The sequence below is a fragment of the Barbatula barbatula genome, assembly GCF_947034865.1.
Source record: "Barbatula barbatula genome assembly, chromosome: 3".
Lineage (NCBI taxonomy): Eukaryota > Metazoa > Chordata > Actinopteri > Cypriniformes > Nemacheilidae > Barbatula > Barbatula barbatula.
This window is the reverse complement of record NC_136764.1, coordinates 9265717-9285021: the sequence shown is the minus strand read 5'-3', so window position 1 is coordinate 9285021 and position 19305 is coordinate 9265717. Positions and strand designations below refer to the sequence as shown.

At 38.0% G+C, this 19305-nt stretch overlaps 1 protein-coding gene across 1 annotated transcript; it reads left to right on the top strand.

Annotated features, from left to right (window-relative positions):
- The first annotated feature begins 8647 nt into the window (after positions 1-8647).
- Positions 8648-18756, top strand: fndc7a (fibronectin type III domain containing 7a). Its single transcript, XM_079451900.1, has 14 exons — positions 8648-8779; positions 9160-9178; positions 9487-9744; positions 10036-10293; positions 11489-11746; positions 13034-13285; positions 13493-13747; positions 13844-14098; positions 14529-14783; positions 14885-15139; positions 15315-15575; positions 17207-17236; positions 17330-17372; positions 18175-18756. The coding sequence occupies exons 1-13, from the start codon at positions 8720-8722 to the stop codon at positions 17359-17361; spliced, it is 2448 nt and encodes an 815-aa protein (XP_079308026.1). The 5' UTR covers positions 8648-8719; the 3' UTR covers positions 17362-17372; positions 18175-18756.
- Positions 18757-19305: the final 549 nt, after the last annotated feature.

Genomic DNA, 19305 nt, shown 5'->3' with positions numbered 1-19305 from the left:
GTAACATGTTTTCTTCGACATTTTCCAACACAATAGTATACTTTGTGTACCCTATACCGTAAACTTAAGACTGATTGATGGGTATACTCATATACAATGTACCATGGGGGTCGAATTTTGTAGATGTGAGGATAAGACAGGACGAGTTGAAGGCTCCTTCTCAAGTGTAGGAATTCAATATACAGGACCCTCTGCTGAGAACTCTCCCGAGCCAACCAAAGACAAAACACAGGTAACAAACACATACAAAAACAGCGTAAAAATCTCACAGCAATAATCCAAAATTTTAGGTACATTTCCCCAAACTTCTTTTAGAATTAAGCAAGGAGGATTTTGCCATATTCTATTATTTCTATTTTTACCAATCAAATATGATGTGTACTTGTCAAAAATGTCCCTTAATCACATATTTTACAAGCAAGTAAAAGATTACACTTTAATATACAGCACACATTATAAATCACAATGCAATAGTAGAAATGTATATAACACTCTATGTCCTGAAGGGAGGATGTTTTCTGTCTTTTAGAGATTTGTGAGACCAGAAATTGACAGTGGCTTTGGCAGTTCTGATATAAGCCGGCCAACCACAGGACTCTCCCACACATCCCCTAATGCTTTAAGGTACATTCATACAGACTAGTGGAGGCTAATGCATGTTAGTAAGCATCTGCAAATCATGAATTTAGATCTATTTCTGTGTTTCCTTCGGTGCAAGGTCTCAAAAGCAGCTAACCCTCTAACTACCAAATTATATGTATTAAACAGTCATCTTCAAATGAAAATAACTAAGAACTATATAAAAAATGCTATAGTGCTATAGTTAATAAAATATAATAGTGATGTGTAATATTGATCATTTTATTTACTGAAATGCATCAAGAACAGTATGTATATAAAGCATATAATGCATACGATATATAAGTACATCTTTTGTATGTATTTTTTAAAGCAATCACAGCTGACAAACATAAAATACACACAGCTTTATATTCATACTTACTCCTAATGAATAAATGAAACACTAAACCTCCAACTCATAGCTGTTTATACATTTTCTCTTATTAATGAAAGAATTATTTAAAAAACCTTTAACTTGCGTTCTTTTTAGTTCTTCTGCATTATCTGATGATGTCATCAGCGTGGCGAGTATAAGTGGCTCTGACAGCGATGCCTCCTATTCCAATGAACGAACAACTATATCTATAGCAACACACCCTGTACAGCCTACAGTGTACAACATGGATTATGAAGAGCTGGACAAAACCGCCTCTGATACAAGAAGCAACTACATCACCCAGAATGCACCATTAAAAGTGAAATCAATAGGTGGTGCCATGTCCATTCATGAGAAGAGGATTGAGAGTGGAGGACCCGTTAACCTGGGAGAGAACAATGCTGCAAATGAGACAACAAACAGAGACAGACATTCATCATCACACTGTTCATGTCACAAGTGAGTGCTACTGAATTTATGAAATGTCACCTGAAAATCTGTTGCTATATAACGGTGAATCGTTTACATTACGTATACGTTACGTATGTCCAAAACGGCACATATACATTTTATATATATACTTTTCTTTTTTGTACTAGAATTCCTATTAAAACCATCCGGAAGATATTTCCGGTAATGCTAGATCGATAAATTGTGTTTATTTCTGCTTTATTTTGTGACAATATGCTGACAGCAAGTCACAATACAATGTTTAGTGTCATCACATAAACTGTTTATGTGGGCCTGATTATCACATTATATTTCTGTAATACTATTTCCAGTAGTGAGGTTATCCTGGCACTGCAGTATGAGGTGTCCCACCTCAAGAGGGCGCTAGAGGAGAGTCTTAGTCACCTACCTCATATGAGCAGGCGGGCCGATTACGTGACCGGCAGGTCTCATTCAGAGAGAAGGCACCGGGCACAAACCCGTGGCTCCAACAGGTACTTTAGGGTCCACTGGGTTTAAGGAACTGGCCCATCATATTTTTGGTTGCTGTCTGAAGCTGCTGATTTTTAGCAATTTGTCAAATCAATATACGTCTATTCTACCAGCAGACGCGTGAAGACAGACACAAGCCTTCAGAGAACTGAGGACTGGATCTCTTCTGATATGGAGCCCAGTAACAGTAAAGGTTGACAGCTATTCGATCTAGACCTGCTTATAAAATCTGGTTTTATAAAGGTGAAACTTGACATCAATATTATGTCAAAAGAGTGCATGCGAACACTTTTTGTTTTCATGCACCACAGGTTCACACTTTAATTTGAACATTAGTGTTTGGTAATATAGAATTATAGTGGCAGGAATTGAAGTCATTTGAATGAAAAAGAATTATTATGTATTTGTGTACTTTGTCACAGAAGGTGAAGATTCAGATCATACAATTAGTTTCCAGAGAGCCTTCAGTCCATCCCATGAACAAACACACGGCCACCTCAGCTCTCTCTCCGACAGAAGATGTGACAACAGATCCCCATCCAAGGGTGGGATGAATACACTTGATAAATAAATATTTAAGATAAATATACAGTATATTCATCATTTAGGAAGATAAACTTCTAACCTTTGTGATCTCAGCCTCAGTAAAAAGCACATCTCAGTTTGACCCGTCCAGAAGTCATCAGATGGCCAGCACTGGGCTGTCCATCCTCAACAAAAGTGCAGACACAAGGCCAACCTACAAAAGTGCCACCCATAGACACGCGAGTGAGGAATTACATTCATTTTTGTTGTGTTTTGTTGCATGCTTACAAAATGTTTGCCTAGGGTAATAAAGCCCAATAGACAAACTGTGCCTTTTGTTGTTTCAGTGGGGAATATTTTTTTAAACAGCAAAAAATCTGCTTCATTTTTTACTGCACATACTTCCCACAAGCCTCTGCTTCAGGTCAACTATGGATCATCCTGTAGTCTACCTGCTGGGTAAGCAATAAATCCCATTAAATCACTAAAATACTATTAATCGTATATCCAATATCATCCATACCAACAAAGTATCTTCAGTTTAACACTAATAAATCATTTTAATATTAAAATGTTGTCATTTTATATTTTTATATGGGATCCAATAGGGTTCCAAAAAGCACATCAATCATAAAAATAATCCAGCCAACACCAGTGTCTTAATAAATGTCTTCTGATGCATCATCATATTTTGATCCTATTAAATTTAAATTCTGTCATCATTTACTCACCTTCGAGTTGTTCCAAATCTGTATAAATGGCTTTGTGCTGATGAACACAGAGACAGATATTTGGAAGAATGCTTGTAACCAGACAGATTTTGAAAAGATAAAGTAACTATGGGAGTAAATGGGGGGCAAAATCTGTCTGGTTGTTAACATTATTCCAAATACATTTCTCTGTGTTCATCAGAACAAAGAAAGTTGTACAGATTTGGAACAGGTAAGTAAATGATGACAGAATTTTCATTTTTGGTTGAAGTATCTCTTTAAGCAAAATTGAAACACATCAGGACCTTGTGACAAGTTGTAATAATATTTCCTCAGTAGATTTGAAATTCCACCATATTCCTTTAAGCAGTTTCATTTAAATGGACAGTTCACCCTAAAATGAAATCATTTGCTCACCCTCGTGTCATTCGCACCTGCAGAACACAAAAGAAGAGTTGTTTGGTTACCAATATTCTTCAAACATCTTTTGTGTTCTGCAGAAGCAAGTCATTCAGGCTGGAAGTGACAAGAGGGTGAGTAAATGATGACAGAATTATGCCTTTAATAGACCTTTGATCTTTCAAGGTTAATAGATTATATTTTTTTATAATAGATTATATATCTTTATAATCTATACAGATTGTTTATGAATAAACCACTGTGATATCTTTCCCCGCGCTGGCTGTTTTCTCAGGTTTAAAGTGCGGGATCATGAGTCAGAATCGCCTGTGTCCATCAGAAAGCGCTCTACTCAATCTGACTCAGCACTGCTGCCCAGTAACATCTTCTTTCAGCGAACGTCGCCGCGGACCCCTGGAAAGAGACATTACACCAGCAGGGTGAGTTTGTCGTACGTTTAACGTCCACACTATGAGCTGCATTCGTACGTTCACAATGTATTTATGTATGCAGTGTACAGAAAACCTACTTTCAGATTGAGGTCAAAGGCAAAATTGACATAAAAATGCATTCTACTTAGGTTTACATGTTTGATATGTCATGTTGTTATTTATTCTCATTAGGAGGAATCAATCCATAAGACCTTGGACAAGGCCTTGCAGGCGGCTTTTCTGATGAAGCAGACCACAGACAGGATGGCTCACGCGCTCTCTGGTGACTTGGCCAAAGCTCAGCTCCAGAAAAAGTTATATGACTTACATTCTCTAAGAAGCAGAACAAGAAACTGTGATTTACTTTCTCTAGGAACCCGCAGTTCTCAAGCAAACTGAAGATGATAACTGTCTGCAATTTTCACAGTGAATGGCAGGACAGAATGAAACCTCCTGATGTAGCCAACAGAATACAATACTGTTGCAACAATAGTTACTTGAATTGTTCTCTATATCAGCAGCACGTTTCAGCCGCACAGTAATTTACAGTATAGCATATTATCTGATAGGAGAAGCGAGTGCTGTATTGAAATTCCTTGAAATCGTTTTGGAAGGATATCTCCTTTTTTCCTCTAAGCTGAATGTTACATTTGACACTTCAGCTTAATCATCTACTGGAAATCACAGACAAAACAACAAAAGTCAAGTTTCGGTCATTGTGTGTGTGTGTATGTGTGTACTAAGCCTTTTGTCATTGCTGGTTTTGTTCGTGTAGGGCAGCTCTGTGCTCTTTTGTTGGTGTAGAATGTATTACTTCTTTCCCCCCTTAAGTATAATCTAAAATGTAACTAAACAGCGTTATGTGTCTAACACGTTAAAAGATCACACATTATAAATTGTGACTGCATAATTTACAACGCCAGAACGCACTGTAATGATAATACAACAAAATTAGATTAAGACTATAAATCATTTTTATACATGATATTTTCATCATTTACATAATTTAGATTTCAAACATTGGTCTATTTTTCAACTTTTATCAGTAATTTTTTATATTAATATATAGTTTGGTTTTTGTATATAATTTGTATTAATGATATATAATCTTAGTTATGTATGCTTAATAGCTTTATTTTACTTAAATACTGTACAACGGGGCTGAAGGCTCCATGGGGTAAAAGGCTCCTTTGATTTCTTTTCCCCTGTTAACCACTACATGACACAAAAAAATGCTGTAGCATTTTCCAAAACATGCACTTTTCCTGCTGGATGTGGATATTCAACTGATCTTTGACATGATCACCATATCTCCAATGCTTTTACATTTTTCTTTTTAAAAATAATTTTGTTTCTGTTTTTTATATATTGTGATATTAACATATTTTATTGACAGTATATTTATCTATGGAAATAAACAAAAAAATCGTGCAAACTTTGCTAAAGTGAAAGTTATGAGCAAGTCTTTACTTAAACATATCTAAACACTATTATTTCATCTAAAGTTCTCTTTGTCAATACTGTGTGCCTTTTACTCCATGCTGGTGAGCATTTTGGGGTAATATGTGGGGTAAAGTAAAACCCTATACTTCTTCATACTACATCATCTCCATTTCTGGCAAATGAATCTTGCTTTGTCTTCAAAAGCCACAATTAGATGTCGCTACACTTTCACAACTGCTTTTCTGGATATCGGTGAATATGACTTTGAAAATATCGCTGTACTAAAATCCACCTCTGAAAGCAATCATTTCAAAATCAATTCAAATTGATGTAACACACTCAAAAAGGAAACGAGTGGATTTGTATTTACTTGTACACTAAAACCGTAACACTGCCCTACAGCACTCTTAGTGTAAAATAAACTTCTGAGGCACTCGAAAATGCCGTGGACATATCAGGTGGCCTTTTCTCATGACTTGTGAACATGTTCCCACTCTAATGCATTATGCTCTTTTCAAAACGCGACAAAGCTGAGACTAATGCAACCCATGCGTGACCCAGATAAACGTGATTTACTGGGTGGGATTTGGAGTAGACTGTTCTCTGTCTCTAAACAAAATGAAACTGATACACTGTTATTTTTTAAAGATATGGTTATTTACCTAAGATGACTTTGTGTGGTGGACTGTCCTTGTCTACAGCCTGAAGAGCCTCTAGCACTATTAGCAACAGTATGATCTACACAAAATATATAAAATATCATATTTTTACAGCTACAGAAAAAAATGAAGAGACCATCAGTTCTTCTGATTTAAAAATGTAGCCTACTATTTATAGGTATGTGTTAAGGGAAAAATGATAATTTTTGTTTAATTCTGTGGATTACCTACCACGTTACCGGTTATGTGAACCTAATTTAAATTAGAAATCTATTTGCATTTAAAAGCTGCTCTGTATTTTTACAGATCTCAAATACTGCAAAGAAGTTATTCACTTTTAAGCAATAACAATATAAAATTTAAGAAATTTAAGAAAAGTTCAATTTGTTTATGTGATAACCTATTTTCATGTTTTCACGCTGTTAGTCCTTCTCATTGCTGTTGGATGACTTTTGTCAATATTGAGGTTTGATTTTATTTAAATATAAAATGACACTTGACTGGAATGACAACAATTCATCCAGAAATGCTGTTTTGAAATAAAAATTTGGAATGGTCAGCGGCTGTGTTCATCAAACAGAAATACTGTGTAAACAAAAATAAAAAATGTAATGCAAATACTGTTAATATAATTATAATAAATATGAATTGCTCTTCACAAAAAGAACCATTTCTATGCTGCACAGAAAGAGAAAGTTTAGAGAAAGTGTTATGACATTAAAACATTTGGGAAATAATGTTAGTGCATTCTGGGTACCCAATCTGGCAACAAAACCAATGCTCATGCAGCACCGTGATACCGTGGCTGCCCAGAAAAGGCATAATCTGATCTGGCATACGCGAACTGGCTTTTGCCAGCCTGGCTGTTGACACTGAGGAGGTTTGCCTTGTATAAACGGTCCATGCTGAAAAAGGGTATACCATTTAAAGATACAATGGTGGTCTTTTATTTCAATAAGATTAATATTGGGAATAGAAGAAGACACTGTATTGGTCTTTGTTACAGTACAGGAAAATGGAATGTGCTTCACCCAACCAGAAACTGTGCGGATCTTCAAGACCTACTAATTGCTTCCATTTCTCTCAATGACCTAAGTGTAAATTCTCCAAGCCTTGACAATAAAAATAACAAAAATGCAATGTCATTTTTATCAAAAAGGCAAGCTGGTATCATCGTTGTTGCCTGTATGTGTCAAGACCCCTGAGCTAGAGTAACCTAGCGCTAATAAATCATGCTGTTGTACAGTTTCAATACTGACACTAGTTAAACTGTTCATATCAAATGAGAATGTAAAAACATTGATGTGCCCCTCAGCAAAATAAAACTGTAAGTTTACATTTACTCATTTGGCAGACGCTTTTATCCAAAGCAACTTACAAGTAGTTTTTTTACAGTGGTACATTACTGCAGAGCAATCAGGGGTGAGGTGCCTTGCTCAAGGGCCCTTCAGTCATGACCTGCTGGCACCAAGATTCAAAACAGGAACCTTCTAATCACAAGCCCAACGCTCTAACCACTAGGCCACAGCATTGTAATAATTTTTTAATAGTTTGCTGCAATAACTGGTATTTTCACAAAGATGTCATATTTGACACATTTCTTCTTGGTGGTTTTATGTGCAAGATGACAAAGCCTTTGGGAACGTGCTACTCACCCTCGTGTGTCCCATATGACTCTATACTGTGTGGAAAACAAAATGTTAGGTAGAAGTTAAATGCTTGTCAATCACAATCATTCATTACAAATGTTTGCATTCCACATGGTTTTGGTATGACAAGAGTGATAAAATAATAGAAACTTAAAAAATTAACTAAATATGCCACAAACTTTCTACGTCAGTGCCTCTGAAAATCCAAACTTCAATGTTTTTCATATAGACAGAAATTACACTGGAGAACAGATGGAGACTTTTGTTTTGTTTGGAGACCCTATAGTCTCATGTGTATCCTCTTGAATTTCAGAAGAGATCTTATCAAATTCTTTCCAGACCAAATGATCTCAGATAGGCTACTTTATATCTTGTTAGTTTCTTTAACTTCTCCTACAGTGTTTTGAGGAAATGTCTGAGTTAAAGTAAATTTTTCCATGAAACATAACTGAATAAACTTCTGATCTAAGTGCTAACTCCCAGCGATAAAATCAAGTGTATGATATGATAGAATGCTCTTCGATGCTAAATTGCATCATATTATATTCATGTTTGTAATAGGGATTATAAAGTGCTCTTAACAATGCTATTGTTTCGGTTTCAACGGGAGTATTGAGTTAGATACTTTAATACAGATAGGGTAATGATACGTTCTTTTTCTTTTCTTTTATAATTGACAACAATAGAAAGCATAATGGTGAAGAGCATGTTTATCATCTGTCATCAGGTGTTTATGTTTAGCCTCCTTCTGCGCTGATAGGTCAACCCTCCCTCCCTGCCAAAGGGAGGGGCGCAAATGAACACTCACTACTCTCAGAACAATAAAATACCTGTTGGATGGTACGAAAAAAAAACAGAAAAACTCAATCTTCCGTCCCTACCCTGCAGATATCTAGAGTCAAAACAGCAAGATAGGAGTGTCGAGTGTGCCCTCAAGGCAGCTGAATACCACCAATTTCGAGAAATGGAGTCTAAATATTTATATCGAACAAACATCGTCTTATTGATTATCACCGTGTCACAGGTAAGAATGAACATTTTGCTTTCTGTATGCAATTTTAAACACAGCTGTATCCTTTGTGAATGGTGGTGCATGGGCATTGCTAGCAGGTATGGCTATAATTTAAAAGCACACCATTTTTCTGCCTTAAAACATTCAAACTTTTTCTAACATCACTGTCATGTAATGCAGTTGTGTAGACTAGTGTCATTCCAGACAGGAGGATAAATGCTCAGGGTCTAAAATCTGTGCTGAGTGATGTTTAAATAAGCTTCCTTGCAGAGTAATGGCACATAATACCCTTATGAAAGCATAATAAGGATCCCTAAGAAAGAAGAATAGAGGATATAAGATAAGCAAGAATCTCTGCAAATATAAAAAATGTGTTTGTCTTTTATTTACAGATATGCGCAGCACAAAACGGTAAGAAAGATGATGAAAATTGACATGTTTGCCACACAACCCGACTAAATAAATAGAAACCATCACAAACACTTAAATTATGAGTTTATTGGGTAAAATACTATATTTGTTAAATGGGAACTGCAATGAGATTTGTGAGTCTTTGGTTTTATCAATTAAGTTCCAAACCAGGGAATTTTGTAATTGGTTTAATGGTAGAAAGCTGACTCGAAATGTTTTTAAAGGAGTAGTTACCAATTTCACGCATTTTTTATATTTATAGAAAATGCCAATGCTGTAAAAAATATGATTTTGTGCTGTCTTTACAGACTTTAGTTTATCAGTGTTCACCGTCACCTCTAAAAGCATGACGGTGCGCTGGAGCGTACATACGGGCGCGAGCTCGTACAAGATCACCGCCACGCCGAAGAACTCGCCCGTGCCGTCCGTGTTCGCGCAGTTCAGCGGCAGCACGGTCATGGGCTCCGTTAACTCTCTGTCGCCGAATACCGTGTACAGGATGCGGGTCGAGGCGATGGACAACGCGGTGAACGTGCTCAGAAGCGCCGAAACAGAGGAGACGACAGGTGACTGTCGCGAGCTTGCGTTGTTGATGAGACGCTGACGTAAATCGTTCAATTTTTTTGTAATTTTGTGCATATTTTGTATAGATGGGTACATACATGAAAGCATTTTTCATAGGGGATTGTAACCTTGAAGCATTTGATTTATCATAAACATATGTGACCCGAACCAGGGATGATAAAACTATAGTCACATTTTCTCTATAATTTAATTTATCTTCAATTAGTTTTCCACCATTTTTAATAAAAGTATTTTATTTATAATTGTATTTATGTTGTTTCATGCCCCACCAGCTCCCGAAGTTCCCTTTATACTGCAGGCGTACTCTAAACACAGCGACAGCATCACTGTGGAGTTCGGGCAGGTGATTGGTGCCACCGGCTACATCCTCCGGGCGGAAACCGACGACGGCTTCTTCTCTGAAACACCGGTGCTCAATTCTCCCGGGACAGTGATCAACCTGCAGCCCTACACCCAATACACCCTCAGTGTGATGTCTCTCAACACCGGGGGTCGGAGTCAGCCCTCCCTTCCCATGACTGCTAGGACAGGTTAACTCTCATTGAAACAACCAATGATGCATCACTCAATATTTAATAAATGTGCAAAAATAGCCTGAACCAGTCAAATTTGGGATGCTGGTCTTAGCTGGCTGATGATGGTTTGGTTGGTCTTTCAGCATGGTCGAACTAGTGCTAACTGGTTTAACCAGCTGACATGTGCCTAAAATACTTATTGGACCATGACCAAAAAAAACCTTTAATGTGAGGCTACCAGCATCCCAGCAGTGAAAACTAAATGAGAGCTATTTTGTAAGAATTATCGATATGAGTTGACTCATGAAAGCAAGCCTATATAATTATACTTTAATTACTACCTACACATCAGTTTATTCGTCAAAACAACAGTTAAAATGTACATATTAAAGTTAACACTGTAAACAGAATAAAGTTTACATAAAAACGTGTCGTACAAACAACTATCTAAAGCTTTATTTTTATAATTATAATTGTTACTTTTCTAACAGAAGAGAGTTAAACAACAGAAGAAAACCGAGCCCCGTATTCTGTTTAGATGACAATAACTTGGCATTTAAAACCTGGAGCAATAATGCGGTATTGTGTAGTAACTATTGTGTGCGTTGGTACTTCTTGGCTTTACTAACTATTGATGGTAACTGCATCTTGCTAGAAGAGAATAAAAAGATAAACCATGAGAACTAGGCTGTCGCGTCTCCCCAAGGAGAAGCTGGATGTAACATAAGAGGGACGGATTTTTATAAAGTTTCATGTGTAACAACAGAACTTTCGCTCTACTCTATTTCACCCCAGAGTTACGCTGTAGGTGACTGTATATCAATCTCAAGATCCCATAGCTCTATCCCTACCAGACTATATATGATATTTTTATTCAGTTGCTTTATACTTTTATGGATCTTTATACCTAAGATAACCAGTAAAAATGTCCACAGTTGTGTGGTTTGTGTTTTCCAAAAACTACATGTGGGAAAAACCCAGAGGGACTTTTCATTTTAAGATGATCCAAACTTACCTCCAGGGGGCAGTATTTGTCTTTAGCGTCTTTCACATCAAAACACAAACGTTTTTAATAAAATAAAAACATGGCTTCTGCCTATTCTGAATCAAATATTTTATTTATCTCATTTTAATTGTTCTTTCTTTTTTGATCCATCACTTGATCACTGTCTGTCTGTTTTTTCACTTTACTCTCTCTTTCTCTCTGCAGTGCTTGTGGCCCTAGAGTTGAATTCAAGCTCTCCCAGCAGTGACATCATCGTGGTAAGTTGGAATCCAGTGGACCACGCTGTGTTGTACACCCTTTGTCTGATCATGGAAGGTTCAGACACACGGGTCAAACTCAACACGTCAGAGACCAATATGACCTTCAGTGCTCTCGAACCTGGCACAACCTACAGCATCAAAGCCAATGCCTGGGATGCTGACGGTATCCAAGGAGATGACATCACCATCTCCCAAATCACACGTACGGATCAGTCACCTTAGTCCTTAAGACTTAAACTTTGTTTACTAGCTGTCAGTCATTCAGTCATCTGCACCCTTACAATTTTTTTATTTAAGTGTGCTTTTAGTATACACTAAAATAAGAAAGTATAGTTTCAGTCTACTTAATGTGCTTTTCATAAATTACACGTAAGTATGCGGTCTAAGTCTAGGTATGTTTTTCTTAAAAAAAATCCTATTAAAAAACTGGGCCTGTTGAATCCCAAAGAGTACTGAAATAGTACACTAACAAGTATATTATTAGTACATTGATATTAGTATACGTACCGCTAGGGATGCACCGATATGTACATTCTGGCCGAAAACGATAACCGATCATTCTTTAGCACTGTTAGCTGGTAACCAATACATATAAGTAAGTTCCCATGGCAAAGAGTAGGGGTGTAACCCCGATGCCCTGGCCAGATCCCCTTCACTGGCTCTTCTCAATCACGGCCTCCTAATGTTCCCCTCTCTCTGAATGGGCTCTATCTCTCTCTACTCTCCATCTACAGCTGGTGTGTGGTGAGCACCAATGCACTCTGACTGCCGTCGCATCATCCAGGTGGATGCCGCACACTGTTGGTGGTTGTGGAGAAGCCCCTCTCATATGATTGTAAAGCGCTTTGGGTGTACAGCAATACACAATAAAGCGCTATATAAATGACTCATTCATTAATTCATATACAAAATCGAATTATTAATGTAGAATTCCCTAAGACTGAAACTAAAGGCAAAAAGTGGACAACTGCTTTTATTTCAAAACATTCACTGAAGAAAACAAGGTACCCACTAGTTCTATTTATCCCCTGAAAAACATGCACCAAGCCTACTTTACACTAGGTAACGATTCTTTAAGCTTTACATTTTTCTAGTATATTTTTCATGTAATAAACAAATAACTGATGTTTTTCCAGAGCGACCCAGAAAAAATGTCTTAATAGCCACGAGTCTAATAGGTCTCAAGACAGAAAGCATTCTGACAGCAGTCTCATTCAAACAATATGCTTTTGATCCTATAAATTCACACGACACGACAAAAGACTTTAGAAATGCATTAGAACCCATTATAATTTTAAATGTTGTCCAGACGGGTAGGATGCGATAAACCCATTAAGAACAAGCAGGTTGTCATGTCGCGTTGCACCAGTTGCGTCCAGTGTAGACACGGTGTAAGTGAGGTATTGTGCATGGTTATACAAATTTAAATCATGTATACGTAATTAATAATTCAATAATGAATTCTAACTTTGATGTTCTCTCTCCTCAGGTCCAACTGTCCCAGGGGCTGTGCTGGTTCAATTAATGCCAGGCCGTTCCGTGGGTCTGGAGGTGTTCTGGGTGCAGGTCCAAGGTGCAAATTGGTACATTGCTCTGAGCTCAACCGGTCAGAACTGCAGCTCTCTGGACGCCTACTGCGTCATCAGTCCTCTGAGCTGCGGGCAGAACCACACTGTCACCGTCATAGCGTCCAATGACGCCGGACCCAGTGAGCCTTCAAACCCAGAGGATGTCCTCACATGTATGTATTACTTAAATACAAACACACATGAGAACCAAGGCAATACTAAGTTGACTAAATTAACAAATTAGTAAAATTAAAGTAGATAATGTTACAAGACAAGTAAATGGCACCAGTATTTTCACACTAAGGTATTGATAGTATCCAATTCCATTTACATTTATTTCTATAGTGCTTCTTGTTTTTATAATTTCTCACGCTCTTCAGACCCCTGTCCTCCGGAGCTCGTGTGGATCGAGGAGCCGACGGCGGGCAACTGTTCCGTCATGTGGTCTGAGGTTTCGTGGGTGGACTTCTACATCGCCTACGTGAAAAGAGACGACGGCTTAGAGGAACAATGCAACACAACTGGCACGGACTGCCAATTCAACTGTGTCTGTGGTTACACGTACTTCACCACTGTATTTGCTTACAACCAGGCCGGCTCCAGTCCACCGGGTCAAGTACTCAACTATACCACAAGTGTGTACCAAACATACATATCAAAGTGCTATACCAGTACAACCGGTCATCTTCATTGTCATCTTTAATTCACTCTCTCTCTCTCTCTCTGTTCAGTCCCATGCTGTCCAGGGGATGTGTTCGTGTCGCTCATATCAACAGAGACGTTGGAGATTTCGTGGTCATCTGTTCGAGGAGCTGAGATATATGAGACAATCGCCGCCGACGGGCCCGAAAGGATCCACTGCAGCGACACGGCTCCTGTGTGTGCGCTCTCTGATCTCACCTGTGACAGTCTGTACAGTGTGGTGGTGCGGCCGTGCAACGATATACAGTGCAATAACACATGTGTACCGCACACACGCCGGACAGGTAAACACAACAGGCCAACTGGACCAATACTGACCTATAACAAAAGAGATACATTCACAATTATTGGAGGGGCAAACACACACTAACAAAAAAATGTATAGAAAAAGAAATGAAAAGAATGTATTTTTTCTGTTACTGAAACATATTTCTCACTGTTACGTAGTTCTGAATGCCTATATTATTATTATTTATTCAACCTTATGTCATTCAAAACCTGTATACAGAGAAGATATTTTGAGAATTGTCTCAGTGGTTTTGAGTCCATACAACGGAGATCAATGGAGTTCAAACTTGCCTGGTTACCAACAGTTTTTAAAATATCTTCTCTTGTGTTCTGTTGAAGAAAGAAAGTCACACGGGTTAAAATGACATAAGGCTGTGTAAATGATGAATCCCTTTTATAAATCATCATTCTCATTCATTTTCTTAGCTCCCTGTGCTCCTGAGATCCAGAACGTGACACAGGTGGACTCCTCGACCGTACAGGTGTCATGGACGTCTGCGAACACTCAGGCTAATTACACAGTGCTTGCCGTGAGCGGTACCGATGCCTTCTCCTGTTCGTCCACCGGCACTTCCTGTACTATCAGAAATGTGACCTGCGGGGCCACGTATGACATCAGCACCACCTCCTTCACTGAAGCAGGGCGCAGCTTGCCCAGCTACTCCGTTCCCCTGGAAACAGGTCAAGTGTTACCATTTAGAGATGTCAAAGTGATTTAATTGATAAACGATAAAACAATGTTTAACTTACATTTGATTTATGAAGTGTATTTCTTTCTTTAGGACCCTGTTGTCCGGATACTTTAAGCGTAGAACAGATGACACAGGCCATGACCAATGTGGTCTGGTCGCCCGCTATTGGAGCACAGTCTTATGTCACCTCCCTGACGTCACCCAGAGGTCATGCCAAATGCCATACCATGGACACCCACTGCCTGATGGGGTGCATTACATGTAACACCCACTACAATGTGTCCCTGGAGGCCATCAGCATAACCGGGCATAAGACACAATGCAATTACCATGGTTTCTCTTCAAGTGAGTTTAAAATTTGGATTCTTATGCTATCGTTACATATTAAACACATCTGCCCTGATTTAACTAGATGACTGATAAAGACAAAGCTTTACTGTCATTTGGTACTTGGCGGGTTTTAAATTCAGATTCATCTACATCATTTCTGTACCTTCTGTTTTCTCCATCTCATTCTCAGGTGGGTGTTGTCCATCCAGTGTGAAACTCTACCGCATGGCGAACAACACTTTGCGGGTCTACTGGCGCTCTTCTCCTGGTCTGTACAACTACACCGCCGATCTGTATGGTACCAGATCCAACTACACCTGCAATGCACAACAAGGGTCAAACTCATGTGATGTGGACGAGATCTTGTGTGGGGAGGTGTACACGGTTGTGGTCGCTCCATTGACGCAGGACGGTTCTAAAGTCACATTCTGCTCAAGAAGACTCTACTCCGGTACACCTCAGTTTATCCTTTTGAGATATATTTCACATCATTAAATACTGTGACATTCATGTGTTTCAAACACTGTAGAGTTGAAAATTGTGGTATTATTTTTGTAAATAAGGATTAAAGACTTTGTTATTGACCCTTGTGGGGTGTTCAGGTTCCCCGGACCCCAGTTAAAAAAAACCTGTACTAAAGTAACTAAAAAGATGATGTAGTTAGTGTTTTTCAACCTTACTTTTATTCAAGATAAACAGGTGTTTTCCAAACATCATTGGATTTGGGTACATTTTCCAAAATTAAGATTTATACATCTGAAAGCTGAGTAAATAAGCTTTCTATTGGCAATATTTGGCTGAGATACAACTTCTGAGGGAATCTGAGGGTATAAAAACATCAAAATACTGAGAAAATGTTGTTCCTTACAGAGAAGTCCTTGGCATAGCGTTTTACCCACAAAAAAACTTTTGATATATTTACGGTAGGAAATTTACAAAAATGTCTTTGTGGAACATGATCTTTACTTAATATCCTAAGGATTTTTGGTATAAAGGAAAAATCTATAATTCTGACCCATACAAATGTCGTGAGTCACAGAGGAGGAACGTGGTGGAAGAACCCAAGTGCAGGCAGACACGGGGATGAAGGGGTTAACACAAGACTTTAATAAACAAGAACAAAAACCAAAACACCCTCGATGGGGAAAACGCTGACAAAACTAAAATCCAGAACTCAAAACAAAGACTTCCCACAAGGGGGGCAAAAAGAAACAACTAAGAACTAAACAAACAGGGTACAAGACCATAAACTTTACCAGGGAACTTGACAGGAAACATGAACAGGGACCAGGTACAGGGACCAGGTACAGGGACCAGGTACAGGGACCAGGTACAGGGACCAGGTACAGGGACCAGGTACAGGGACCAGGTACAGCATACAGGTACAACGAACGAGCACAAGACAATAGACAAGAGGGCATTTTATAGGGAGACTAACAAAGGAGATAACAATGGGCAGGTGTGGGTACTGAAACACTCAGGGAAGGTTAACGAGACAAAAGGGCGGGAAACACTGACGAGACACGAGAAAGCACATGGCAAGTCAGAATCAAAACAAAGCCATGTCCTTCTCACACAAAACCTAAGGCTATGCCATGACTCCGCTGCAAGACCAAGAATAAACATGACATGATGGCGGAATCATGACATACAAATATGACATATTGCTGGGTTTCAGGAGATAAACGACACAAATAGATTTGGATGAACTATACTTCAAATAATAATGGCTTACATTTCTAATAGTAAAGAGGGAACAAAAAGATATTTAAGGCGATGGCGTATAAAATAACCGTTTCTGTTTCCCCAAAGAAGCGTTCGCTCAAGAGTCTTAAAAGAACCATAACTTCTTCACTCTTTCCACAACATAGACTCTTTTGTTTTTTCTTCAGATGTTAAGAGGTTCTTTACAGTTAAAAATGGTTCTTCTATGACATCGTGAAGCACCTTAATCTTTAAGAGTGTATAATGGTTACCCACCAGTATTAACATAATAAAGGAAAACATACCAAAATCTTCATTATAATGTCTATAATTATAATATTAATACGAACTAATGTTTTCTGTGATTTTATTTTTCAGTGTCCTGCTCTGGGAACAGTGTTGGAATGGGTAGGTATTGCCTGGAACCTGGTATAAAAATCTAATGCAATTAGATTAATGCAATCTAAAACTGACATAACTTGTCTTTCTGTGTCTCTGCAGTGATCTATCGAGGGAGGAGGAGTGTGGACTAGAACTCTACTACGTAAGAGCAAATAAAATGTTTACAATTATGTAATGACCTCGAAACACACACGGGAGAGTTTCACACTGGTGCTTGTGTGAATTACAGGCTTCTCTATACTTTGACGTCTTTGTGTCCACGTGAGATAAAGCGTACCATGTGACCCTGTGGTCATCTCACAATAGCTTACTGCTGTACAGTCTTTGACAATAGAATCGTATTCTCTTGGGAATCTTATTCACAACTTGCTATGGCATAACAGATAAAGTTGTCATTACATTTATGAGGCACAAATGTGATTTATGAGACACATTTAGGAGGGTAATTGGTTTAAATGTAAAGTTGTCCCCTGAGGTCCAGTGACAAGTCAGTTTTTGTGTCTTTATATATTTTCCACTTATTTATTGACCTGTATAGAGTTGTTCAGCAATATGTACAATATGTACACTGCTTAATAAAATGAGAATCAATGCCCAATATAGCCCGTATAAGACTTTTCGATGATGGAAATTAAAAAATTGTACAATGAGAGGACTTTGCAGCCTATTTTTAATACACTGAGTTTGGAATTACTTAATTTTGTTCAGTAACTTCCATATATCCTGAATGTAGCCTTTAGATACAAATGCCTACAAACGTGAATGACATCACCTTGAAAGATGAGTGAAGGAAGTAATTGTGGTTACATGAGACAAAAGAATAATAAAGATGAAGTGGGATTAGTTCTGGATGACGTGAACAGGGCTTACTTAGGTCATAAAAAGATTTCCGTGTGACCGCCCTCAAATGTCTCGGTTTGATATCTTTTTGTCTTGTGTTAAAGGGCTCGGCTAAAAGAAGATCACGCTATGGCATCACGAACAACAAGAAGACTTTATTCCACTCCCACATTTATATGTTGTTTCCCAGAAATGTAACTATACTGTACCTTTGCAGCGATCGAAAATATATTTTTTAATCAAACTTTTAACCATTTTAGCTGTCTCTGGATTTTATACACTTTTTAATGTTTGGATTTTATAGATCATGCTCTGCATTCAATGCAAATTCTTAATGTTATATGTCTAGAACAGGAGAATACGTTTTGCTTGTTCGATGCTACACAAGTTACACTTTAGTTTGTCACGCTATAGATATACAAGTAACATACCTTAATGATTGAAACTTTAAGAATTTGTAAGAAAATCCCCTAAGCAGAAAACCTCCAAAGGATTGTACAAGTGTGTATACAGCAGGGCGGATCTCTAAAGTAGGTTACAGAGAAATCTGAACAAGTTTCAGGATTAGTGTCCGCCCAGGGTCATGTTTGCCCTTTGGATGATACAGAGCTTCTTCTGCAACTTAATACAATAACATTGTTTAGCACTCTGAATAAACAGCATAAAGCATAAATGATTGAGATTATATATTTTTTAATTTGTTGTGATTATTATTTCAAACTGTCTGCTTGCTTGGTTCTGTTCACACGGAAAAAAGACATTATAGAAAGATACAGTTATGTTACATAGAAAAGTGATTGCTCCTCTTTTAAAGATTTGCTTTATAACATTTAAAAGCATCTCTTACATTTACTTAAATTAAGGAATCGTATTAACTTACTTTTATGCATATTGAATAGAAGTTTCGGGCCAATGCCAGATTCATTATGTCATAATGATGCATTGGTGCGTTGCAAAATTTGGTCCATTGGTGCATGGCAAAATTTGAGCTCCTACCCCTTGGTTGTTACAACCAGTCCAAAGATAAAATGAAATACAGGCTAGCTGACCCTTGTATGTACAGTGTTCAGTCATAACTGGTGGACTATTGGCACCAAGGGTCCATCTGCAATACACAAACAACCTGGTTATTAGATACATATGAGGAAATATTCTCTGATATGCCTTTTATACAACATGTATAGTTAATAAACTGGAGGTAAAACATTTATAGACTCCAGCAGTCTATGTATCGA

Bases quoted from the DNA above. Each gene is read 5' to 3' on its own strand.
- fndc7a (XM_079451900.1), top strand. From the start codon at position 8,720: ATGGAGTCTAAATATTTATATCGAACAAACATCGTCTTATTGATTATC. The intron at 11,747-13,033 runs GTACGGATCAGT...CTCTCTCCTCAG, and splicing joins CACCATCTCCCAAATCACAC to GTCCAACTGTCCCAGGGGCT. The intron at 15,576-17,206 runs GTACACCTCAGT...TTTATTTTTCAG, and splicing joins CTCAAGAAGACTCTACTCCG to TGTCCTGCTCTGGGAACAGT.